This window comes from Neopsephotus bourkii, unplaced genomic scaffold (genome assembly GCF_033783945.1).
Source record: "Neopsephotus bourkii isolate Nb327-2 ecotype Australia unplaced genomic scaffold, CSIRO-AGI_Nbou_v1 NB_1600, whole genome shotgun sequence".
Lineage (NCBI taxonomy): Eukaryota > Metazoa > Chordata > Aves > Psittaciformes > Psittacidae > Neopsephotus > Neopsephotus bourkii.
Genome location: NW_026902076.1, coordinates 4,424,645 through 4,450,679, shown reverse-complemented (window position 1 = coordinate 4,450,679; position 26,035 = coordinate 4,424,645). Strand labels below are relative to the sequence as shown.

Here is a 26,035-nt window from a genome sequence, read left to right as displayed (position 1 = left end):
TGACCACAGGAGGAGAGATTTCAAGTAATTTAGTATTTTTCTGATGTGAAAGCTTAAGGTCAAAACCCTACACCAAATACAGGAAGAGTATAGAAACACAGACTGCATATGGGTGAACTTTATTTACAGGGGATAGAGGGATGTGGCAAACAATCAGCATTAGGTTACATGGACTTGGGCTCAGGTTTGTGTATATATCTGTCTTTGAAGGGGAACAATCCTGATATGGAGTTTACTAGTGTGGTACCTGTTAAGATCTTGGTGAATTAATTTAGCATCAGTATTGCTGCTGGATGATGCCTTAGTGTTGCTGTTACGGTGTTGCTACTTCTTTTGAAATTCTGGATGACAACTTCTGTTATCTTATGTGTTTAAAAATATTCTGATTTGGGAAGGGAGAAGCAAATGCACAGCTCTCTTTGGAGTCACTACATTTTAAATGCAAGATGACCATGGTTTACTCTTATTTGGATGTCTTTCTGGTTGGGTTTTTTTATAAGAAGGACAACAGGAGAGGAGGAGTTAGCTTATTTTGTCAGCAGCCGTGGAAAGGAGCTTTAATATAAATGGGAATGTGATCACATGATTGTATTATAGTTACATAAAAGATGACTTGTAATTGGGTTTATTTTATATGACAGTGCAGTTCATGGATTATACATGATTTGGAATTAATTACTTTAAGGGATTTGAAATGTAAATTCTTTTGTTCCAAATAAGTAGAATAATCAGGAAGAGAATATTTTTTGACAGAGGCCTGCCTGTGGCTAAGTAAATTCAAAGAAGCTACAAAATGCTACCTGAGCCTTGGGTTGTTTGACAGACATAATAAAGGATGTGTAGTTATTTGCTTTATATATGTGTGTAAAGTTATTTATAATGCAGAAGGTGGTAAGATTTCCAGCTCATGACTGGCTGAAGATAGTGTCCCATATGTGACTTATTATGAAGTTTATGCGGAGCTGTGAAAACATAATTTCATGAATGCTTTAAGTAGATTAGTTGCTGAAAAGTACAATTCCAACCTTTGCTGTTGTCTCTGTTCCCAAACTTGGCCTAAGTTGTTTGCTACAAATATTTACACAGCTGGGAAGTTGATCAGGTCAGTTACCTACTTTATGCATAGAATTAAACCCAAACGTTTTTCCTTAGGCCTGGTGTTTTAACTGTATCAGTTTTGGTGTGCCATGAATCAGAGCAGGAGATGCTTTCTTCACTAGAAAAGATTGTGTGGGGCCCTTCTTTGTGTAGGAAAATGACTGGTGTTGGGGGCAAGAAGTCTGAAGTACTTGACAGATTATGTTGCATCTTTTGGCAGAAGTGCTTGTTTGTCCATTCAGTCTAAATTTACAGCCCAAAGCATTGAAGTGTGCTAACAAATGTTGCTGATTCAAATACGTTTGTTCCCTCTGATTGTCATTGAGCTGAGGCTCATGGGCAGTTAATTTCTCCTAGGGAACATACATGTCTTCTGTTAGATTTCTGTTTTAATTGTGGTGCTGTGCTTAAAGCTGTGCAGCACATGGCCCTTTCATAGCAAAGTAAAATTTCGAAACAATAGTTATTCCATGCAAATGTTCTTATCTGCACAGGCCCCATCTTAAATTGGGCAGGGATCAGGGTACTGTAAGTTGACTTGCTAGTGAAGGGAGCACTGGCTAGGATTCTGGATACATCTTAAGTGTAGAAGAGATGTGCATGTACACACACCTGCCTACAAGTCTTAAAGAAAGAGATGGTCAAAGGCATGAGAGACAGTGACTTTCTTAAAAAGACTTGACCAATGTGTAAGTCCCACTGAGCAAATCTGTCTCAAGAGCTGTGTGAAAAAAGGAGCAAGCTTTTCTTGATAAAGAGCTCTAGCAGAGCAAAATGACTGCCACATAATGTAATCAATTTACTAGTTTCTAATCTCAGATGGAACTATATATTGTAGAATTGCTTGCTATAGTGTATGCTTATTCCCTTATTGCCAACTAAGATGGTTAAAAACTTGAACTTCATAGTCGTAACTCAAAATGCTGTTCTGTTTTGTTGCTTGTGATAGCGTTTTTGCTGAATTCTTAACTTAAAAGACTCCTTTCCTATCTAGTACCTTATAATATGGAGAAAACAAGAAAAAACTCATCAGTTTAGTGAAGGAACCTGTAGACCTGACTCATGTCTATACACTTCTGTACACACCCTAATAACTTTGGTATGCATTGGGGAACAGGATAGATGGAACTTGTTACCTGCCATGAGGTTATTTTTAGCATTACTATGGTACTTTATAATGAAAGTTAAGTTTATTTATTAGACTAAAAAGTGCATCATATCAGTTAATATAAATAGTTTTATGGAAAACAAATCAATGTGTTGTATTGCCTCTCTTGCTCTGCTTTGCCTCCAAGTTCCATTCAACCAGCAGATCCCTCTTTGATTGTATCCTAGGACATGCTTGTAGGTCTTAAACTTTGCTATTCCCAGCTTGGTTTAATTTTCCCCTTCTCACTAGGATGCTTATTGAGTGTTCATTCATAATCCAAATTCCTTCAACCTTTGAGTATCAGCTTGTGTCATCTTTATCCTTTTGAGTCTGTTGTGTAAAGTTGGCTTGAAACATCCCCCTCTGCTGACTGGACTCCTCCAGCTTAATGTTGGGATGGGGGGGGAGGTTCCTGGCCAGTATGACTCTAAAGTAGTCAGTATTTTCACTGACTGAAAGAACGTTGCCTGTTGTGAATGAAGTACTTCATACTCTCAGGCATGTAAACTTTACTTTGTAACATATTGGGCTTGAAGTTTATTTTTATAAACCTAGAAGCAATGAATCTCAGCACATGCTAGACATGATGGTAAGCATGTTTAGAGATTGTGTTTGGAGTAGATCTATTAATATTCTCCGCCAGAGTGGCGATACATTCTGAATTTAAGTGTCTTCCCAGTAGTGGCTGCTGTGAGTTTTGCTTTTTTTTTCGTGGTACTTACTTGGGTACGTTTACACAGAAATTCATGGTAATACTAGGCTCAAGCGAGTTGGCTCAATTACCAGAGGCAGTATTGGTGTGACGCTGAGTTCCTGCTACAGTAATGCCTACTGTTGAAGCAGGCATCTCTTTTGCCACTTATTTGAGCTTTCTTTTCAGTTACATTCCTAAACTGAAATTAGTTGGAGATACTTGTGCTAATACCAAATTGAGCTGGTGAAATTACTGGTGTGCATGTGATAGTCTAAAAACCTGTCCTTAGGTTGACACAGTAAAAGGAGGTAATTGGCCTGAGGCTTTCATACTCTACCTGCTTCCTTACAGCACTGCACTCTTGCTTGTTTTCAACCCCTCCCTCATAAGTCACATGCATGGAATACAGGACTAGAAAACTATACTGTTTTTAGCTGTGTAACATACTTTGGTACCTGGAAAAGGAGGACAGTTAAGATCCTGTGACCTGCCAGTTCTCTGCAGATAGCTACATGGGCTCTGAGTGGTATCGCTGTACAATGCTTACCTCTGGATAAGGTCCTGAGTTACCCTGGTCTGACCTTGTGGTTTGGACTAGGTGACCAGGCCCCTTCCAGCCTTAGCTGTTGTGAGTAATACTAGCTGGTAAATCTGTCTCTATTATGTGATTAGAGAGTGTGGCAAGTGTGAACTCTGTGCTCTAAACTGATACTTTTGAGCATGGCTTCACCTTATTTTCTTGAGGACTTCCGTTGTTAGCCCTGACACCTCAGTAGTAAAATTACTAACACTTCTGTATCCTTAAGTCATGGAATGATGTGCTGTTATCGGCCAAGTATCATTTTAGAGCAGCAGCAGAAATGAAGTTATATGAAAGGCACAGGCATGGCAGACTAGCTCCATAGAATTGTGCAAGTTTGAAAAGATTTTTAAGATCATCAAGTCCTAACCATTTACCTAGCACTGTCAAGGGCTATCATGGCTTTATCTGGTGATGTGTTGGTACCAGCATGGTTCTTAACCTCTCTGCCTTAGCCCCAGCAGCAAGAAGTTATTTCTTTCCATTTGCAGCTGCCTTTTGGGGTGTAGACATTGCTGCCATGTTCCTTTCGATCTTCTTTGGCTAAATTTATCACTTTTACAAATGAGCAGAATGTCAAAGCAATGCCCTACTCCCCTAAGAAAATCATTACTCGAGCACAGCTGCACAAGCACTGATTAAGAAAACTGTTGTTGGTAGGTTTTGATTCAAGAAGGCATTAACAATGACTTAATATTCCTGTGTCTTTCTATTCAGTTTTTAATTTTCAGAAATAAGTCTTCTATATTGGTCTCTTAAATACGACCTGATTAGGCCTTGATCCCGTGACCTCTTAAATGAATGGATCAAGCTTTGAACTAATTTAGCTTTGCTTTACCAAGATTAAGTGTAATAAGCCCATAGAGTTTAATTTTGGACACTAGTCCTAAATAGTGTATTTGAACTAATATTTACAACTATTTATAGAGAATAGCAAACATGCAGTAGAGCAAATCAGAAACAGATGAGCGTACTGTTTATGTAATTCTTTAACTCATTCTGAGGAGGAAAAACCGTCAATGATTACATATTGTGATTAAATGAAACAAAAATATCAGGGGATTTATTATGCTTCTCCATGACTTCTGGTCAGCTTATTGGAGCTCTGTAGAGGTTATAGCTGATGTGTATTACACCTGTACTAAGGATTGATAAATACCTGAATTTATACTAATTAACACACCAATAATTAATTGGACCTTTACTTATTCCTCTTGGCTGGTATGAAGTTTACTCTTGTTATCAATAGTAGGGATAATATTTGATGTATGGGCTTGTTACTTGTGTGTCATAACATTACCATTCTAGTATGTGATAGACTTGGAGTAAAGGCTCCAAAGGCAGCAGGATTTTCTTAAAGGGTGCTGAGAATCATCTCTGAAGTCCACTTTTCCCTTAGCTTTTTTTAACTGTCAAAGTTATTTTCACTTTCATCTTACCCAACGCATTACACTTTTTCTCTAAGCTGACTGTGAATTCAGAAGCACCAGCCTGCCTTCCCAGTAGCAAACATGATTGTCTTAAACCTAAATACAACCCAATATTTTCCTTTAGGGCAAGGGCACTGAACTAACGCTTCTGATTGTGTTCAGCAGCTTGTGCTGGTATGCTTAGGTCTTTTCTGTGCTAATAATTAAAACTAAAGCAGATCCCCTTTATTTCACCCTTTGGTGAAACTAGTTTTAGTGCTCTGCTTCAGAGTCCAGTTGATGCCTTAAAATAGTGTTAAGTACACTTTCTATGAACTAACCCTCCAAACTAAGGATTTCTGGTTAACTTGTGCATATGATATTTTTGAAGTGTAGTGTAACTGTGTCTCTTCTTGTTGCCAGGGATGAGGGGAGACTCGTACTTCTTTGGAATGCGTGGCCTGGGTCACTATGGTTGCATACTGGAGGATGGAGCACACTTCTTGCTCTACTCTATAAATGGAGACAATGATTTAAAGAGATGCTTTGCAGAGGAAGATTTTCATGAAATAATTGACTTCAACGATCTCCCAAATTCTCTCTTTGCTTGTAATGTTCACCAGTCTGTGTTTGAAGATGACGACAGCAAGGTAAAGTTTTGCTTTCCATGTTTTCAGTACATGAGAAACATATTCCTTACGTTTGTATTTACTGCAGTTTCAATGAAACGGTTTAATCTGTCTTGTACAAAGAAAATGGATCCAAACTATGGTTTCTTTCTAAGGTGGCAACGATATTCTGCCATGACATCTGTTTCAATAGCTTAAAAAGCTTTTATCAACTCCGGTGAGCAAAAATGTTCTTTTGTCAGATTTGTAGAATACTGAAATATGGGTACAGGTCTTCAGAGGAATTGTAGCTGCAGTTGTGATGGCGGTGGCCAAGTTAAACGTGTGAAAGTTTCTCCCACTTGCTGATCACGTACCACTGTGATGGGAGGCTGCCTTTACTGTATCTTCTTATACGATCTTTTATGTTGGAAAAGACCTCCAAGATAGAGTCCAACCATTAATTTAGCACTGCCATGTCCACCAGTGAACATGTCTCTAACATGTCTCTAAGGGCCACATCTACATATCTTTTAAACACATCCAGGGACGGTGATTCCACCACTTCCCTGGGCAGCCTGTTCCAATGTTTGATAACCCTTTGGGTGAAGAAACTTTTCCTAATATTCAAGCTAAACCTCCCCTGGTGGAACTTGAGGCCATTTCTCCTTGTACTATCACTTGTTACCTGGGAAAGGAGACCAACCCCTGCTTCACTATAACCTCCTTTCAGGCAGTTTTATAGAAGGATAGGGTCTCAAATGTTTTAAGTTATCTGAAATACTATTTTTTTTTTGGAAACTATAAAATGAATGATAGTAGAACAAAGACAAGAAGAACTATGTGAGATTACTTTTAACTCTGTAGTTTGACTAAAACAGAATGTTGAAAACAGTATCTTAATATAAAAATAATTAAAAAAAAATCAACTTTTGGCAGGAAGTATTCAGTTCCTGTTTCTTAACATAGTATTCTTCCTGATGGAGATATCAGGAATGGAAAACTGATAGTTTTGTGCTTAATTGATGAAATAGTCTAGGCTAATTGTTATAAGCACATTTGCACTTATGTTGTGCCATTTTATGGAATTTCAGAACCATTTGGTAATGAACTTCATTTAAGTTGAAGGGGTTTGAAAGTATAATTTTAAAGGAAGGAAAAAAGAAGTGTGCCCAGAGCTAGAGAATCTCTTTGTCTCCTGCAGAGATTCTATCCCTACTTGCTCCTGAGCTTTCTTCACCGAGAGCTCTGTTCTGGCATTTAGCTCGTGGCTTAGTTAGAAAATGGAGTGGATGATTATGTAAGTACGTGGGATAGCAATCCCCAAAGACTTGCAGGACTTAAGGATGTCTTAAGAATAGCAGCTGGGTTGCGGAGGTGGATATTCTGTTCCATGTGCATTTCTGTAAACTATCTGTCAATGACATGGATTGAACAGCTCTGTTGGCAGGTAAGTTGTTACCCCCATAAGTCTATATTTAAGTAGGTGGGATTACCTTCAGATTTCTCATTAAATCCAAGGACCTGGGGAGCTGATTATGATTTTTATTCCTGTAGAACATGCACTTGTGTTCCCAGTTGATTAATACTGGTAATCCTTTCTATTATTAACCGTTGCTGCAGGATAAGAGCATACATGAACTCAGTATAAAATATTGTCAAGTTACTAAGCTGAAGTTTAAAATCTCGCACAATAAATGCTGCTGATAATCGTATCTTCAGTTATATATTGATCCTATGTAAAAGTAGTGGTATGCTAAACTTTTTAAAGAATATACTACAGTAATGGTTATACTTGTAGTTTCATTGTGTTATCCATTCTACAGAAAGTAATGATTTTGCAGTGTATCTTTTGTCTCTTACTCCTGACCTATGCTTTTAGGAGGAAAATGGAAGCATGATTGGTTTGGAAGTTACAAGTTAGCTGGTAAAGAAAGCCAGAGAAACCTGTCATTTTGAAAGGTTGTTTAGATTTGGTCTGTGAATGTGCTGTATAAATAATACTTAAGTATATAAGCTTCTAAGTGGCTCTGGCATGCAACAATATTAAAGCTACATTGCTGAAGTACATTAAGAGGCTGAACTGTCAAATTCAGTCTTTCAATATGCAAATATCTAAGCAATATTCTTTCTAAAGATAGGTTTTAAAAGCAATTGCCTTAACTACTTTGTGTTTTAATTTGAAGACACTTAACTACTGTGTCAGATACAGGGTAAGTTCCGGTTTGTGTTTGAGAAGGGGCTGGCAGCAGCCTGGGGGTAACGCTTACCTGCATGTATGCCAGCACTGTGGATAAGCTGATTCACATTGTCTGATCTTACTGCATTCTGTATCATTTATATACTTTCACCAGCCTCACATGGCTGTACAGCACTTCTTGGAAAGAGTTCAGTGTTGCCTTATCAAGAGTGACTGTGGCATCTGTAGGAAGCCTGAGTTTTGGACCTTTGTTTTTCTGAAGTTGAGGAATTCTTGCAGCTGAAGGCCATGTTCTTTACAGATGAAGATATTGTATCAGGCCAGGCTTGAGTCTTCTCCTGGTTGGCACCTAAGGTCTCAACACAGAGCGAGTCTGAAGAGTTGTGGGCCCTGAATCTGAAGATGAGCATTGCCATCTGGTGTAAAGGAAGCTGCTCAGGAGTGACTGCCTGATCCTAAACACTGGAAGAAGAAAGGGGAAATATAAATTTATGCTGGCTGTGTATATCTGATTTTGCTACAGTAACAGTATCTAGTAAAAAAAATAAAATACTTGCTTTCAGGCCTGTGTTCTTGGTCAGGAGAATGCCCTGTCTATCTGGGTCAATGATACAGGCATTTGAGGATTCGCACATGATGGCTTAGCAGCATCAATACACTATCAGCTTGCTACAGCTGAGGTGGGGGTGTGGTTTTGCTTATCTCCATTCCCATCATGGATAGCCTGCTCCTTTGTATAGAGAATGGAATTGTACCTTCTTTACAATGAAACTAGAAAATACTGAGTTTTTTAGCTTTTAAAGGTGTGGAGAAGTAGATTATCTAACAACCCTGTTTCAAATCTGGGGTCACATTCAGCTGTGCCCCATGACTGTTCTGTGTTATGATCATTTATTTTAGCATATAAATCGTTAATGGTAGGGGCAGGCTTTTTGGAGTGTGCAGCACTGGCTTTGTTGGGTCATGGAAATCCTACTCTAAAGAAACTAAATAGAAAATACTCCTAAACCCTGATAATTACCACATGTCTCTTGGAAAAACTGCTGGGACTACTTATATGAGCAAGATACGGCAAAATGGAGACTGTTATTTTTGGCTGATGGTGTGACTGAATGGGAGGCACTGCTCCTTTTATCTTTCCTGAAAAAGCAACTGTGGTGGGGAGCCAAAGGGCATGACTGATTACTCCTAAGGGTGGATGTGTGTGTATGTTTTAACAGTTAATTGCTGCACGTAGCCCCTAGGGCTTTTTGGATAGTAAGACTTTTGTTGTAAATTTGTTATGCATATATCACTCTTTTGTAAAAATATCCTTTTCTGTATTAAGACTGTAGTTTCCTTCAGGCTGAAACTGGTAAGCTCACTGTCAAAGTGAAGCATCTTTGTCTCTTAAGATGGTTTCTTCAGATGCTGTAATGCCTCAGGAACTGCTTACACAAAACTGTCACTATTAGAATATGCTTATGTGAGGGAAGGATGTGTTTCCTCAGGCTGTTTAGAGGCTGTGTGCTCTTCCTTTTGTCACTATTTTGGCTCAGATCAGGAGGAGCACCTATTAAACTTGATAGCTGTATTTCAGATAAAGAATGAAAAATCAGTTTCTGAGTATTTTGGTTATGGTGAAGCTGCCTAGGAAATGGTAGCCAAAGTTCACTAAGTGATTTTTCTTGCTAACTTAATTAAAACCAATAGGAGAGATTACTGTTGATAATTATTAAACTATTATTTCTGCATGAGAAAACACTGACCAGACACATCCAGTTCTGGACTTCTCAGTACTAGAGATATGGACATACTGTTGAGTGTCCAGTGAAGGGCCACTTAGATGATGAAGGGACTGAAGCACCTTCTATGAGGAAAGGCTGAGAGAGCTGGGAGAGTTTAGCCTGGAGAAGAGAAGGCTCTAGGGGATCTTATCAGTGTGTCTTAACACCTAAAGGAAGGGTGCAAAGAAAATGGAGCCAAGCTCTCTTCAGTGGTGCCCAGCTGATATGACCAGAGGCCATGGCTACAAACTGAAACATCAGGAAACACTTTCTTACTGTGAAAGTGACTGAGCACTGGCACAGGTTGCCCAGGGTGGTGATGTGGTCTCCTTCCACAGAGGTATTCAGAAGCCTCTGGATATGGTCCTGGACAGCTGGCTTGAGCAGGGGGTTGTTCAAGACGAGCCTTCAGAGATCTCTTCCAACCTCCACCAGTTTGTGATTCTCAGAACATATGATGAAGTGTAGCCTAAAAAATTCTTCTGAAGAGGAGGGTCAGTGTGTGAATGTAAGACTGAGGAATGCCTTTCCTGAACAGTGAGGTTAATGGAGATGGAATGGGGAAGGGAAGAGAAGAGGTCAAATTAACAAATCAATGGAAAAGATGCTTAGTTTAATGGTGTTTATTATAAAAACAGTTACTACTTTCATGAGGGGTTCTTTCACATATACTGGACGATGACTTGCTTTTACTACAGAAGCCTATGTTAGACTACCTTTGTTTTAAAAAGATGTATTATTGAGCTTGGGCATTGAAAAACATCTACCTCAATTGAGTGCTGGAATATTTGTTGAAGTTTGATGCTTTAAGAGAACTCTATAGCCTTACTTGGAAAGGCTTTTTTCTTTTATACTTGAATTTGGCTTTCTCAACAAAGCGCATCTGCATGCTGCTATTTTTATTTTTAAGGTGCAGTAAAAGACACTGGACAGTTCAGTGGTCTGCTGGGTTGCCTTTAGCTTTTCACTTCTAGGATTAACACATAAACTTTCTACTGATGCTTTGACTCTGTAGCATGTAATTGAAATGTGTCTTTTCAGTGCCCCTTTTAAACAAATGGAAGCCAATGTGTCTGCTGCCATGTGTGTAGTGTTTCTTTGGTTCCCTTTTCCTACAGGCTAATTCAAGAAGATGCTCTAGGAGGCAGTCTTTCTGCAAGGGAAGATCTGTGCTTTTTGCCTTCACTTTTAAAAATCTCGATTATGATCAAAGAGGTTCTGACTTCTCATTACAACACTGGAGCCTCTAGGTGTTGAGTCATCATTGTATTTAGAGGGTGGCATACTTCTTTTTAGTCTAATATTAGTATTCAAGCCTGGTCTCAGTGGAAGGTCACCCTAGCAAAGATGAAGTCACTGCTCCAAGGCTGGAAAGGAATGCAGCCTTCATTCTGCCTTCCTGGTACACTTGCTGCTGCTTTGTTTTACTTTCAGTTTTTCTACCTTTTAAGGTTGTCATCTGTTGATATGATAACAGTATCAGAAACTGCCACTTGAAGCAGACTGTGCCTTGAGCTGTGGAATCTCTACCCGCTTTGGTTTGTTCTGTTTTATAAGTGGATGAATGTTATTCCCTGTCATTTTGGAAAAAATAAAAAGTTTCTTTACTACATACTGTATTTGCATCTAATAAAATAAAAATACAGAGAGCTTGCAAGGAAAAGCTGCGGGATCAGGGTCCTTCAGCAGTTCATGAATTGTAGCTGCCCTTTGGGAATCCTGTCTTGTACTCTTCCCTCTGGTAGTTTACTGACGTCTAAGAACTAAAAGCTATATAGGAGGCTGTTCTTGCTCTGAGAAGTATGCATTTCCATGGCATTCATATTTTATTCTATAACTAATTTCAAATACTTTCAGTAGCAACCAACTCGGTCCAATACAGTATTTCTGCTGAAGACACCTAGGACCTCTTGCGCTTGGCATCTGAGTTCCCATCTGACTGTTAGAGTGATAATCCCAGGTTTTTCAGCAGCATTATACAAGTGCTCTCTACAACTTTAAAGAGGTGTAGATGTTTCATAGAATGGTTTGGATTGGAAGGGACCTTCAACCACAGGCAGGGACACCTTCCACTAGACCAGATTGCTCCAAGCCCTGTCCAACCTTGAACACTGCCAGGGATGGGGCAGCCACAGCTTCTCTGGGCACACCCTGGGCCAGTGCCTAACCACTCTCACAGGAAAGTACTTCTTTATATCTAAGAACAGTAGCAAAGTTAACTTTCAGTGACATTTGGGTTCTATTGAGCATTCTTTCTGGTCGGGAGGAAGAAAAGGAATTTTGCTTGGTGTGGTTTGTGTATTCAGAATTTTAATATATATTTATAAGGAGATTATTTAAGGTTACTTTTATTGCTGTTCAGACAACTTGCATTTATGTGTTTATAAAGGGTCTGACACCAATTTTCTGTGAGGTGATCTGCAGAATTTCTAATGGTACTGTAAGGAGTTGTTAGCTTAGTCTGATTTAGGCATTCCTTCCATCTTCTTAGGTAATTCTGGCTGTTACTGAAAGCATTTCTGCTGTGTTTCTGGGAAGGTGCATAAGCTTTATGATTTGATAACCTTTGAAGAAACACAAAGAAGAACACTGAGATTGTGCAGCTGTAACAGTATGGTCAGGTTGAACCTGTGCATATGCCCATTTCATCCCATGCAAGTAGAAGGTATATTTGGATGTGATTATCCAGGAGTTACAAAGCTCCAAATATTACTCTATTCAATCAATGTTCAATGCCTGCTCTGAAAGTGTGTTTAAAGCAACAAAAAAACTGAAGCAACCTATCAAAAAAAAAAAAAAAAAAAAAAGACTACCAAGAATTTCTGGGCCTGAAACACTGCTGTCTGTAATGTGGATGCTGTCTAATAATTTATGCAGTACTTGGGGTTATTTTCCCATCCTTGCACAGGGTGCTTGGTAGTACAAATGCCCTTGTTTCGATGGGAGAATGTGCCTGGCAAACGACCAACTGGGTTAAAGGTAGGCCTGCGTTCATTGCAGTTGAAATTTACAGTAGTGCTTCAGAGCATCAAGCTATACTAGTTGTTTGTAAATTACAAAAATAAACTGAGTAATATTCTTTCCAGAACACACAAGACAGCAGTTACTGTCTGCTTTTTAAATTTGGAAATGTACTTTTCTCCTTAAGAGCAACTATGGAAAAATTCTTCTAGCGCTGGCTTTCTGTGCTCATGCTCTGCTCTGCAGTCTAGAGGGAATGCCTTATCTCAAGAAACCAGGGTGGGTGGGAAATCTTTCCTGGGAAAGGACATTCAGGGTGATTTTTTTTTTTGTATAGGAATGCAATTTTCTTACCAGTTCTGCTAATATAGATAAAATTTTGAATAATAAGATTTTAACAGAGGTGTTAGTAAATCCATGTCAAGGTTTAGGAGCTGTCAATTGTGGCATGAGAAAATACGGGCTCTGGGAGCCAGAGAGAATTGAGAGGTCTTACCTGTAAGTCGGTTTCTGTAGCACAATGAACATAGAAGGATAAACTCTGGGAAGGTCTAATTTAGTTACTCCTAAACACTGTACAAATCTAGATTTAAAGTTCCACTTTGCACTCATCTGTCTCCTCTAATCGGTTGAACTAAATTCCTGGACTCAAATGCCTTTTAATCTTTGAGGAAATTGAGATCTGGCCTGGAATGCTGAGGCTAGGGTGTCTTCCCTCTGAATTCCCTACCGCTGTTAATGGGGATGTTGAGTTCACCCAAGGACTTTTGCTGACAGAGAAGTTTTGTTGGCTGTATTTTTCTCCTCCTGACTATCCTGCTTGAAGATATTTGCGAGTTTGACTGCATATACATGGAATACTGAGCCTCTTTTTCCCCAGGATGATAGTAGGGTATGTTGCTTTCTGGGATTATAAGAGAACCTAGCAGCAATATTTCATGCAGCTTTTTTCTATTTTCTGTCTACCAAGTTTATGAGGGTCGGATTTATCGTAACTTGTTATTCTTGACCGGTGTTATACCTGGTTGTTTTTTTGGTTTTCTTTTTTTTTTTTCCTTTTTGCTTGTCAGGCAATCTAAGGTGCAGTGTGTTTTTTATGAAGCAATATAAAAGCAAGAAGATAAACACCAGGTCACACTTGGAATAAACCACAGTAGTCATTTCTACAAGAGCTTCCATGCATCTAAGTGAAACATAACTTGGCACAGTGTGTATTGAAGCAAGTCAACCTTTCTTATATCTGCTGGCAGAAGCAAGAGCTACATCTTTAAAAGGGAAAAGCTGCTTTTATGCAGTTTATAGAAAAGTCTTTGGTTTGTTCCACTAAGTAGTTCTTATTGGCTGCTATCTGCTAATAATCAAACACAATTTTGCCCTTCTCCCTCCAGCAAGCTGTCATTCTGAAGTCAATGAAACTACTGGTTTTGTAGCTGATAGTAATCAGAAAGTGCAGTAAAGCCATTTTAATGTGGTTAGGACAGCAGCTGTTCCTTATTGTAATACCATCAGAGCTCCTAATCCATCCACAAGTGCTGATATCAGTTTTCTGGCCCAAGGAAAAGGCTTCTAAATGAAGGTTAGCCTTCATTACCAATGCATAAAGATACTGCATTTACAGAAGCCATGTTCTGGTTTAATGTCATTCAAGTAAATCTACAACTTTACCAGTTATTTAAGTGAATTTCTCAAATGTTTCATGAAAAATCTACATTAACAACACTGCACCAGAATTTAATGTAATTAATATATCAGAGTTTAATAGCGGTAGAAACGTCTTAGAAAAATGAGGGATGCTTGAAGGCAAGTTGGGGTAATATGGAGTGGAAAACTGTGAGGCACCAGCTTTAGGATTGTGGCATTGGTTAAGGAATGTTCTGCCACAGACTTGAGCCAAAGGTGAGAGATCCTATTCAGAGTTGAATCAAGGTGAAACGAATAATCAGTTACTTCTGTACATCTGAAAACACATTTTCTTCTGTGCCAGATTAATTTATGCTTCTTTGCAGCTGATGGAAGTTCTTGCGTTTAGTGCAGTAGTACAAGGGTTTCTCTATGGCTATGTTCTCAGGTCCACTCCTCAGGCAGCAGATCTGCTGATGAACTTTACCATTCGTTCAGCTGAGGAGTTCATTCAAATCCTTAGTTTCCTGTGTAGTATGAGTGTGTGAATGGCTTTGGAAATAATGTATCTTGTACTTTTTTATTGACTTGCTTTAATGTGATCACTTTTAACTGTAGGCTGTCTTGCTCTAATTTAATTGCATTTTATGGGTGCTTTATGCTGCTTAAATTACGTGACTTTTATACCGGACTTTGAAACTTAATACAGAAGCAGAGGCATTGCAGCTATGGTGGATGCTATGTGTGTGTCTCCGAGGGATAAAAGCAAACCTTTTTCATGTGATAGAGACTAATGAGCTGGAAGTTAAGATGATAGCATTATGGGAAAAAGAAATTACAGTATCCCTGGCAAGAGTGTAATGAAGGCATTTATTACACTGCAGGAGGGGGGATGCAAATTGGTATGTGTTGTCTTTTAATTGGTTTTGTAGTTAGTCTAAAAAGCATAAATATATTGTTAGACTGTGGCATCCAATCACTTAGAAATTTTGAGCTTAATGTTACTGGAACTAGTATTAGGGAGATATATGAATTTCCAGTGTTTGGCTGACTCATAAGGGAAGAACAGAACTGAGAACTTCAGAAGATGCTGAGGAAACAGGGTCCCAGCCCTCACTGAGAGGAAGTTGTTCCCCATTTTAAGGCTTTGGTAACAGGCTAGTGTGCACCATGGGGCTGGCTTCCAGATGCTATGATAGAGTCACCCAATTTATGTCTCTCCCATTTTTATTCTTCATGACCGTTTTGTATGCAGATTGTTTATCTATTTCTCAAGATATTTCTTCTTGAAAGCTTTGGGTCCATGGTATCCCTGACTGAAAATACAGTCCTCAAGAAGGGAAATTTAGATGAGATATTTGGAAGAAGTTTTTTCCTCTGAGGGTGGTGAGGCACTGGCAAAGATTGCCCAGAGAGGCTGTAGCTGCCCCATCTCTGACAATGTTCCTGGCCAGGCTGGACAGGGCTTGGAGCAATCTGGTCTAGTGGAAGGTGTCCCTGCTGTGGCAGCTGGGGATGGAACTTAGATGAGCCTTAAGGTCCCTTCCAGTTCTATTCATTCTATGATTCTGTGATCTTGAATGGTGGAGAGAAGCGTCCAAATGCAAACATTAAGAGGCACTGGGTTTTCAGAAAATTCTTCATAAGCTGAAAGTCATGTGAGGACAGTGGTTTGGGATTTTCTGTGTGTTATGTGCTGCAAAGAGGTGGTATATGGTTTCTGGATAGGCTGATCTCCTTGAAAGATTTGGTACCTATCTTGCTTTTTCTTCTAATTCTGCATTAGCAGTTAATGCTCTCCCTGCTTATCATTGCTTATGAAGGATCTTCAGCTATCCTTGTAGCGGTTGGACTGCTGTGAGCCCCAGACCTGTAATACATGAGTTATAGTTACAATGTGATATTGGTTTTTAGGCAAGCTTTAGATTCTTGTTAATGCCGTTTGTGTTTTACGGTACCTCTCAACCATCATCTGTATGTATGTGGACTAGTTGTTGGGATTTATTTTGGCTCCTTGAGGTCATATCTTAGGTATATGTAGGATAAGGTGCAAGAGTATTTGAAACTGGGATTCTCACACAGGTGCATCACTTGTGAAAACTGGTTAAACCCACCAACATTGTGGCATTTGAGATTAAAATGTTGTAAGTGAAAAGCACTATTTCGCTTATGATCTCTCCTTGCTCCTGATGATCATGCAGCAAGTCACCTTGATAGTTGAAAGTAAACGTAATTTATACCCACTTAGACTGTTTATGCTGTGTAATGGAAAATCCTGGCTGGTGCAGAAACCCCCCCCCCGCCCCCCCACTTTCTGTGAAGTCTACTGTATGGGAATGTGTGCGCTCTGGTTGTATCGAGTGCCATGGGTGCCATCTGCTGACTCCTTCAGGTACCACACAACTTTTCAGCTGTGGGAGAACTGAAAGGTAACATATATTAAGGAATGTCATTTTAAATACCTTGCCACTAGAATGTTAAATACAAACTACAGTTTTTAATCCATGCTGGTTTTGTGCAATGTGAACAGCAGTGGTCACCCTAAATGTATTTGAGTTTCATTTTAGACCTGCAAAATAGTTTCACAGAGTAATTATTACTGTCAGTGTTTCTTTGCAGTGTTTTTGCTTATGGTGAACCTAGATCTTAATTTTTGCAGTGTATTGCGGCTCTTCATCTGAACTCAACTTCTAGCCATGCGCTTTTTTAGCTTTCAACCTCTTTACATTTCTGAACTCTTCCCTTATTCCCTATCATAGAATCCCAGGTTGGAAGGGACCTCAAGGATCATCTGGTGCAACCTATCTGGGCAAAGTATGGCCTAGACTCAATGTCCCAGCACCCTGTCCAGCCAATTCTTAAGTGTCCAGTATTGGGGAATGACCACTTCCCTGGGGAGATTATTCCAATGGCTGAATGTTCTCATTGTGAAAATTTTTCCTTTTGTGTCCAGTCAGAAACTCCCCAGGAGTAACTGGTGCCCATCACCCCTCATCTTCTCCATGTGACTCCTTGTAAAAAGGGAGTCTCCATGTTGTTTTTTTTGTAGCCAACTTTTACACAGTAGAACATCATGATAATGTCTCCCTGAGCCGCCTTTTCTCAAGGCTGAACAAATCCAGCTCTTTCAGCCTTTCCTCACATGGCTGCCAAGTCCTTGGATCATCCTTGTGGCCCTTCTGTCTGGACCTTCTCCAGCCTGACCACATATTTTATATAGTGGGACCAAAACTGAACACAGTATTCCAGGTACAGCCTGACATTGTTATGTGCCGTCTGTGATATCCTGTATATAGCTAAGACGTGAGTCTGAAATAATGTGTCATTGTGCTTGCTTGCAAACCTAGTAAAATAGATTTGTCCTCAGTGAGCAAACTGGCAGTGCTATCAGATAAGGTGGTATAAATAGTTGGCTATACCTGATTTAGTAACAAAACTGAGAGAATGGGCAAACTGAAGGAGTGCAGTTTAGCTAGACCCTAGAACAGTTTATAGCCTGTATATTAAATTGGTTTTAAAGGGAAACTTATGTTTTGTCTGGCTTGTCATAATTTTCTTGAAAGCTTAAATTGACGTATTGCTGTGGGTCACTCAACTGAATGTCAGCGAGTATCTACTGAGAAGAAATTCAATCCTAATAAACATGAAAGTGTAATATTTAATACTATAGTCTTAGGCTGTGTTGCTGCTGTAAATCAAATAATGTTCTGGCAAGGGTTCCAGCACTATAATGAGAGAGAATGTTTTCAAGCAATTTGTTAAAATGGTCCATGACACACTTTTGGCTGAGGACAAACAGTAATTTCCCTAAGAACTTCCAGGCAGAGTCTGAAAGTCTCCGTGTTGTCAGCTCCCAATGGCTCCCAACAGCCATTTCAGAACAGGTTCCTTGAAATAGCTTAATTATTGCCTAATAACATGTGTGGCCAGCACATGGTGGTTTGTGTCACCAGCAGGCTTCAGTTACTGTGACCTGTCTCACCTCCTGCTTATTGGTCCAGGAGCTCCTTTTAAGCTCAGGATGGAGACTTTATTCCTGGCCTGAATTACATAGGTCTATCTATCTCAAGTCCTCTCTTTGGACAAGCATCGTAGCCTTGGACTTAGTTTGCAGCCTTTCTAGTTTTAGCTCTGGCCCCATCTCCTCCTCCTGACTCTCTGGCTAGAGCTGGACCTGTTCCCATTGTTTTCTGTGGCCAGGGCTAGTGATGTTGCATTATGATTGAAGTCTGCCTCACGTACGTGTATGTTTGTTGTCTTATTTGGCAAAGCCCTACTGACGTATATAGGATTACTTGGAAAGCAAGCTAATGCATGAGATGGGTATGGGTTCAGCCTGGCTTAGAGGAATGGGATCAGCTAAAACATTCAGTAGTCAGTTATTTAAGTAAACTAGCAATATGTTTTGAACAAAATGCGAAGACAGAGTACTTGTGCTGTTCATAGCTCAGCCAAATCCATGTCTCTTCAGTTCAGAGACAGTTGTGTTGTGTGGGACAGTGTCAAATACTTTGCACAAGTCCAGGTACGTGATCTTTCCTTATGGACCAGAGCTGTAACCCTGTTGCAGAAGGCCACCAAATTTGTCAGGCACAATTTGCCCTTAGGGAAGCCATGATCAGGATTTTGCTGATTCCTGTTTGCCCACACTTAAATTTATCATTGCAGACCAATTAATTTAAAATGATCAATTGCTTGTACTGATTTAAGTCATCAGAATAATTTTATCACACAAATTTGGACACTTCTTCAACTGGCACTTCTTGACGTTTTTATCCAAATTAAAATCGGGCTCTGTGGAAGTAAAATAGCTTCCAGTGTGATCTTAGTTTAGGTTATTAATGAACTCCTGTCAGATTTGGGTTTAATACTGTATTCCCAGTTTACTGATAAAACGTAACCCATTGTTCTGTGCTTTGTTGTCTGTCCTGGCAGGAGCCCTCTTTAAGTTGCCTTGGGTCATTTGCTTTTTTTCACATTATTTTAGTAATCAGCTCAAAAGCTGGAGTTGATTCAGCTTCCCAATTCTTATCTGGCTCCTTAAATCCAGCTGGCCCATTTTAATGGACACTTACGTGTGCTTTGCTGGCAATGTAAAAACTTGAAGGAGTGAAACCAAATTCCTGTTCCTTTTCTGACGTCTTTTTTGTTCTTTTATGCCGACTATGTTGCAATCCATGTCCTGATTCCAGGTGACAGACCAAGACAATCTAATTTTATCCATGGTCAGCAAACTTCAAGAACTCTGCTTTCCCCCTGCTTCTATGGCTGAAAGAAACATATCACCCGTAATGATATCTTAGCTGAGCTTGTGTTTCACAACTCCCACACTTTCTCCCATGCTGTTTCATTATTCAACGTTGCTGTTAAGCTTCTTCCTTATGAATCATTGTGACCATGATTCTGAGCTAGCAGGTGATGCAGAGTAATAGGAGTATGCCCAGGCTACCTTTCTCCTCTCTCCAGTACTGACACTCTTACTTATTCCTGCCACTGCTTTATGGATCCATTTGAAGTTTATCATCACCTTTGCTCTGCATTTCTTCCTTCCCACACTTAGCTTAAAAATCTTTCAAATTACTCCTGTCCTTTCCAACAACAGTGGCAGTCATGCTCTCCAGTTAGCATTCCCACAGACATCTTACACACTTGCCACTAAATAACAAGCTCTATTTGTTTGCTATACCATCGTCATCTTTTATCTATCTTTAAACTGTATTGAGTGTTTAGCTGGGGTGAAGTGACATGATTTGTCTTTATTACCTGGAAGTATACTGCTGAAACCTGGGATTGTGTTGGCTTTTTCCAAGTGCTGATGATCTTTCCTTACCTATGCTGCTGGTCTGTGATAAATTGTAGTCCCAATCTTGATCCTTCTGGGCTTTGAAAGCCTTAAGCCACTGGCAGTTTTGTTAGTGCTTGTCTGTTGTATGGGTTGTGTGTGGGTTGGCATTAATATGCCACATAAAATTACTGCTAATAATCCATTTCAATGGAAACTGTATTAATAGCCTTTTCCTGGAGTGGTACTTCCTCTGTTGGCACTGACTGTATTGCTGTCCTTTCCTATGCTTAACAGTTCTTATACCTATCTCATTTTCTCTGCATTTACAATTTGTTGCCTAGTACTGTATCAGAGAACTTATATATTTGATCTTAAGCTCCTTTCTAACCCGAACTATCCTATGATTCTATGATCCCAAATTTATCAGAAATAAACCTGCTAGACAAAATCGTCTAAAGATTCTTTTCAAAAAGATACTAGCTTGAAACTTCTGCTGTGGTTTTTTGTGTGTTTTTTTTTTTTTTTTTTTAGCATTTGAATATATGGATTACAATGATCTCTTTGAAAACATCTTCCACAAATCTCTTGAAGTTGTGTAGGCTTGTGCTTGCCAACTGCACTTGTACCTATATTTAGGAAAGGTGTGATTATTCTTGTCCAGTCATGTGGTTTTATGACTTGGTGACACAACCCCAAAATGATGAAATCTGAGGTTTATCTAAACCCACTGGCTTTGATTTGAGGTGAAAGTTTCAGATGTTTTTTATTAGAGCTTGTAAATGATGCACCAAACCAAGAAAACACTCAAATAATGAGATCCCAAAAGTAATGTAAGAGACAAAATGAGCAGTAAAAAAACTTTACTCTGTAAAAACAGGCTGTAGAGGGAACACAGGAGACTCTTTTTATCCCGTTCAGGCATTTTCAGTGGCTTCCTGGGTTGCAGCAGATCCTGTACAGTCATAAATAGAGAAGATCTGAGGTAATGGAATAAAGGAGCTTGGATTTGTTTCTTTGTATCTGCTGTTTAAAAAATGAAGTATCTGTCAGATATCTTCTGTTCTTCCATTTGAATTTAAAACTACATGGACTTCAGATCACATGTATAAATAAAAGCCCTTTTGCTGTGTTCTGTTAGTTAACAAATTCAAGTTCAAAATAACAGCACCTGTAGCTTCCCATCCACCAAAGGAAGTAATACTTCAATTCCAGACAAAGCAAATTCTGTACAGCTGAATTCTCCACCACTTTTACATATAAAACTATAAAGTCAGAAATATAAATTAAAACCACATTATTCTGTTAGTTGCAGCATGCAAAATCACTGTTTGAGGTTGCTGATTTTAAAATGGTGGGAAAGCATCATTCTTTTTCTGTCCTTTTAAATTTTGCTTTTCAAGGTAGTGTTTAGTTGCTCAGCTTCTTCTCTAGAAGTAGTGCTGAAATAGTTCTTAACCTGTAATCCCTTCTACATTTAGGGGCAGAGGAACTACTTTTGATTTTTGTACATGAAGTTTGAGTGAATATTTTATTCCAGAAATTTGTATGGTAATAAATCAGTAAAAATAATTACTCATCTTTATACTAATAAACTGAAGAATTTGTTTAGCAAATTTAAATACAGCAGTTGTCATAACTAGGGTTCAAAGGCTTTAGAAGTCAAAGATGCAGGCCATTAAAATTCAAGCAATTTTTCCAGAATTTAAATTGATATTTTAAAACCCTACAAACCTGTCAATGCCTTGAAGATTTTTTTTATGGTATCATTTTGTACTTGGTAACTAGTCTGCCTTCCAGAAAAGCTTTGATCTCTGTTTACAAAATACCATGAGATTCTTGTCCCATCCCTGGCAGTGTTTAAGACCAGGTTGGATGGGGCTTCGAACGACCTGATCTAGTGGAAGGTGTCCCTGCTTATGACAGGGTGCTGGAAGCGGCTGAGCTTTAAGGTCCCTTCCAGCCCAAACCATTCTGTGATCTTTACAGAACCAGGGCAGCAAGCTGGGACTATTTTTGTAGATGTCAGAGTATGTGTCTTTATGAATTAATGTCTTTGGTTTATGTTTGTGCTCAGGTGGAATGTACATAAGACTGTGACTGGACCTTGTCCCTGTTTCACACCACTGTGCTTCCTGGCTCATACTCAGATGTTAGACTGACAGGAGTGTCTTTCAGTGGTTAGCGAGATGGTCTTCAAGTTTATGTGCAAATATTTTATACCCTGGCCATCATTACAGTGAATATGATGCCTTGAAAATTTCAGTAGACTACTCTTAGGATTCTCTAATATGGGGCAGAGAGCCCTGAAACAATCTACAACTTGATACAGGAATTGTTTCACTGGGGAGTTTGTTCTTACTTAAAAATCTACGTACTGTATATGGTCTGGTACATCTCCCTTCAGAAATTTGGCTGCATTCATTGGTTTATGTAAAATATTTTGTAAATAGCAACCAGACATTACAATATTATTTTAAAATGCTGAAAGAACATTGACAGAACAGGAAATATGGAACTTTTTCAGTTGCATTGTCCAAAAGATAAGAAATTGTTTTTTGTTCAAGTTCTAATTCAGTTATCTTCCAGGAACGTTTCTTGGCTTACGACTGCCTTCAGTTGCTTCCGTGTGTCACAGTAATATAAACATGCTTAGGAGATACACTTGGTAATTTACAGTGGGAATAAATCTGTTAGGTGCAGAGCATAGCCTTTCCGTAAGAAGTAGTTGCTGTCATTTGGTATCATCCAGTGCTAGAATACTTTTTAGCAGTCTTTTAAAAGTTAACTTGAAGTTGTGACCTTCCTCTGAACGCACATAATTGGACCATGATTTTCTTCTTGTTCGAGTTGCTGAAACCAGTGCCATGGAATAAAATAGTTTCAAGTCATTCTTTGAGAGAAGATGGTAACACACAAGTTGCTTCTTGCTATATGTTGCAGTACTTGAGCCTGATTTTTATCTCTGTGGCCTGAGGAAATAGTAATACGGTTGGTGATACCTCAAGTGAAATGAAGTCAAGTTTTGCTTGTCCATGTTAAGTTGAAGGGTATAAAGTTCTGACCATAAAAGCTCAGCCTATGGCTAAAATTTATATATAATACTATTTCAAAGTTGCATATTAAATTACAAATTAATACTTTTTTGTCTTTTTAACAATGAGGAAACAACCACCTTCCTACAAGCCCTACTTGCTTTATGGAAAGTTGTGAAACCAATAGCGACCTCCAAACTAATACTATCTCCAGTTCATATGCTATGGTAAACATCAGTATGGAGTGCCTTACATCAGAGGGCACAGGTTAGAGAGCAGCGGGGTTTTTAGTGAGACCTTTTTTCCCCCTAAACTGGGATCCTGTACATTATATGTAAATTAAGGCTGTTGTATTAACTCTTAATGGTTTGATTGGTTAAAGTGCTTCAGTGCTGACATTATCTCTTTGCATATCTTATTGACATTGTTCTAATTAAATTGACTAAAAAGAAAATTAAGTGGTCTACTGCTATGTGATAAACTTTAATTATCTGTATAAGGGGAAGGTATAGATTCTACATCAAAACTTTGAGTATCTCTTACAGATTTAGCTTACTGCTGTAACTGCAGATACTGTTCTTTGGGAGAAATCTGCACTTGTAGACATGGGGGCTTTTGCTATATTTGGCATCATAGTAGTAGCTGTAATTTGGCCAGATACACTTCAAGTCAGAAATACTTCAGGTTTTATTCCTGGAGACTTTAAAAACTAGAATGAGTTAGAATTTTTGTATGGTAATGTTCCTCTACTAGAAAAATATGTAGCTTTGTGTAATAGCATTGTTCACAGCTCCATGTTTCACATGGAAGCTGATCGTTTAAATATACATAGGTTGCTTTGAAATAAGATCAGTTTTCTGTCACATATATTTAATGTATCTGCTATTTAACTACTGACAATTGAATATTTACTATGCATTGTAATTCCTTTTTTTCTTAGAGTGATCTAACATATAGAATGACTGAATTATTTACAACTATCTTAAATACACATCTTCTGAAACCATGGTACTGATACTTCATGTGTGAAATGACTGTATGGGAACTAGCTCTTTTATTTTTATTTTAGTTAGTATCTGTTTAGAGCTGTATCCCACTTTCTAAAACTATTGAAATACTGAATAAACTGAGAGTGCAAAACAGAAGAATGAAGTGTGGTTTGGTCCTTTCCTGGTCTGGGTCAATGAAATTACTATATCTCAAGTTCTAGGTGGGAAAATAAGTTTGTTTTTAGGGAGAGGAGAAGGGAGAAACTAAATCTGCTCTCTTACATCTTCATGTAAGACACAGGCAATTAAATGTGCCGACATGGTCTCTTTCTTCTGTTTGTGAAATCAGGAAATCAGCCTTGTGGGGAGAGACTCTAGTAATTTTATAAATAAGTTACAAGTTCACTGATATTTTAAAATTACCCACTTTTTTATTCCCAATTATAAGGTACATGCTGTTGGGACACACACACACAACTTAACAGATTTCACATTTCACTTGAGAGCCACTGGGGAAGCTTTGTATCTGACTTTTGGGTCCCTTATTACCTAATCTTAATCTGTCCTTTGAACATAAATAACAAAATAATAGCAAAGAATTTATCAAAACAGAAGACAGTGTCTTCTGTCTGTAATGAAGACAAAAATGGGTATTTGTATATGGTAAATCTCAAGTATGAACACTTTTTCTTCGTTGTCTGCAGCTGCATCAGGGAATTAACAGATCAAGAAACTATGTGGTTTAAAGTGTTGCAGCAAACTAAATACCTACGCTGCAATATCAGGATAAAATAGCAATTGCGTAAGAAATCTATTATTCATCACTTTATTATTTGCTGGCTGCATGCTGCTTGACATTTTACTCCTTTTTTCTTTTTCCTTTGAACTCGACTCCTTTTGCTGGCTTGGCAGTAAGCGCTGTTTTCTCTCAGCACAGCCATTAAATCTCTCACCTGTGTGTCCTGTGCAGAGCTGCAGCTGAGAGATAAGGCTGGTCTCTCACAGCAGTGAGCATTCCAGGCTCTTCCTTCAAGGGCATTTTGCTGTGATGAAGTGTCTGAAATGACAAGGAAAACATACAGGCATGTTAAATACCCTTGCTAGTCTGAGACAAGTGAGAGTACATGGAAATGATTTAAAAATACATCTTGAAACTGCTAACAGAGCTCATGGATAACTGTAAATCATAGGGTTTTTTTGGCAGGAATATTACAGGCCTATCCCAAGCACCATCATCCATTAAAAACCATTTAATAACGGAGAGTACCTGTCTTGCCCAGCTTACACTTAAAATCCAAATAAAGTACGAGGGCTCTGAGCTCTTCTGAATGTGTGTTCCTGTGTGTTATTCATCCAAGGTCACAATGGTAGTTTGTGAGGTACTGAATCCATCTCTTGAGCATCTTGTTTCAGTGCCAGCCTGTGAGCATCTCTGTCTTCCCAGTGTGAACTGGGAAGGTGCCTGAGGTTCTTGCAGCCCTCGAAGCATTGGGCTAGCGTAAGAACCTATTAATTAGAAATGTATTTTGTATGTGACATTAACATTGCTTTACATCTACATAGTAGGTAAGTATCACCATTCCTATCTTGATGTTGAAAAAACTTAGGCACAGTGATAACATTATGTGTAGGATTCAGTTAAAGATCAACACTTAAATTTAAATGTCATCTTTTACGTATGTACATATGCACTATATAAGTTTCTGTAGCTGTCAGCAGAGGTTAGAGGGCAATGCAGCTCATGTTAAACTGCACATCAAGTGACAAGTCAGCAAAATTCCACTCTAGAGTCCATTGAGTGTATAAGAGGCATTCAGTTGTTCAAATTAGTGCTAATTAAATATCTTAAAGAACCTCTTGGCTGATGGTTCAGAAGAGAAGAGTCTTCCAGAGGTCTTTTTAGGGTGGTGAGGCACTGGAGTAAGTTGTCCAGGGAGGTTGTGAATGCTCCATCCCTGGCAGTGTTCAAGACCAGGTTGGACAAGGCCTTGGGTGATCTGGTTTAGTGTGACGTGTCCCTGCCCATGTCAGGGGGGTTGAAACTTGATGATCTTACAGTCCTTTCCAACCCTAACTATTCTATGATTCCATGATCCTATGATTTGTCAACCCCATACATGGATCCTCTAAGGCATCTCATGTT

The 26,035-nt window shown here is 38.9% G+C and overlaps 2 protein-coding genes across 2 annotated transcripts in view; both read left to right on the top strand.

Moving 5' to 3' along the window:
- Positions 1–26,035, top strand: part of LOC133222521 (24-hydroxycholesterol 7-alpha-hydroxylase) — a 104,048-nt gene that overhangs the window by 43,844 nt on the left and 34,169 nt on the right. The gene's annotated exons all lie outside the window — the stretch shown is intronic.
- Positions 5,355–26,035, top strand: part of RCAN2 (regulator of calcineurin 2) — a 67,912-nt gene continuing 47,231 nt past the window's right edge. Inside the window, exon 1 of the mRNA XM_061372288.1 lies at positions 5,355–5,581. Coding sequence (XP_061228272.1) covers positions 5,357–5,581 — 225 coding nt within the window. The 5' untranslated portion in view covers positions 5,355–5,356. The remainder of the gene's footprint in view (positions 5,582–26,035) is intronic.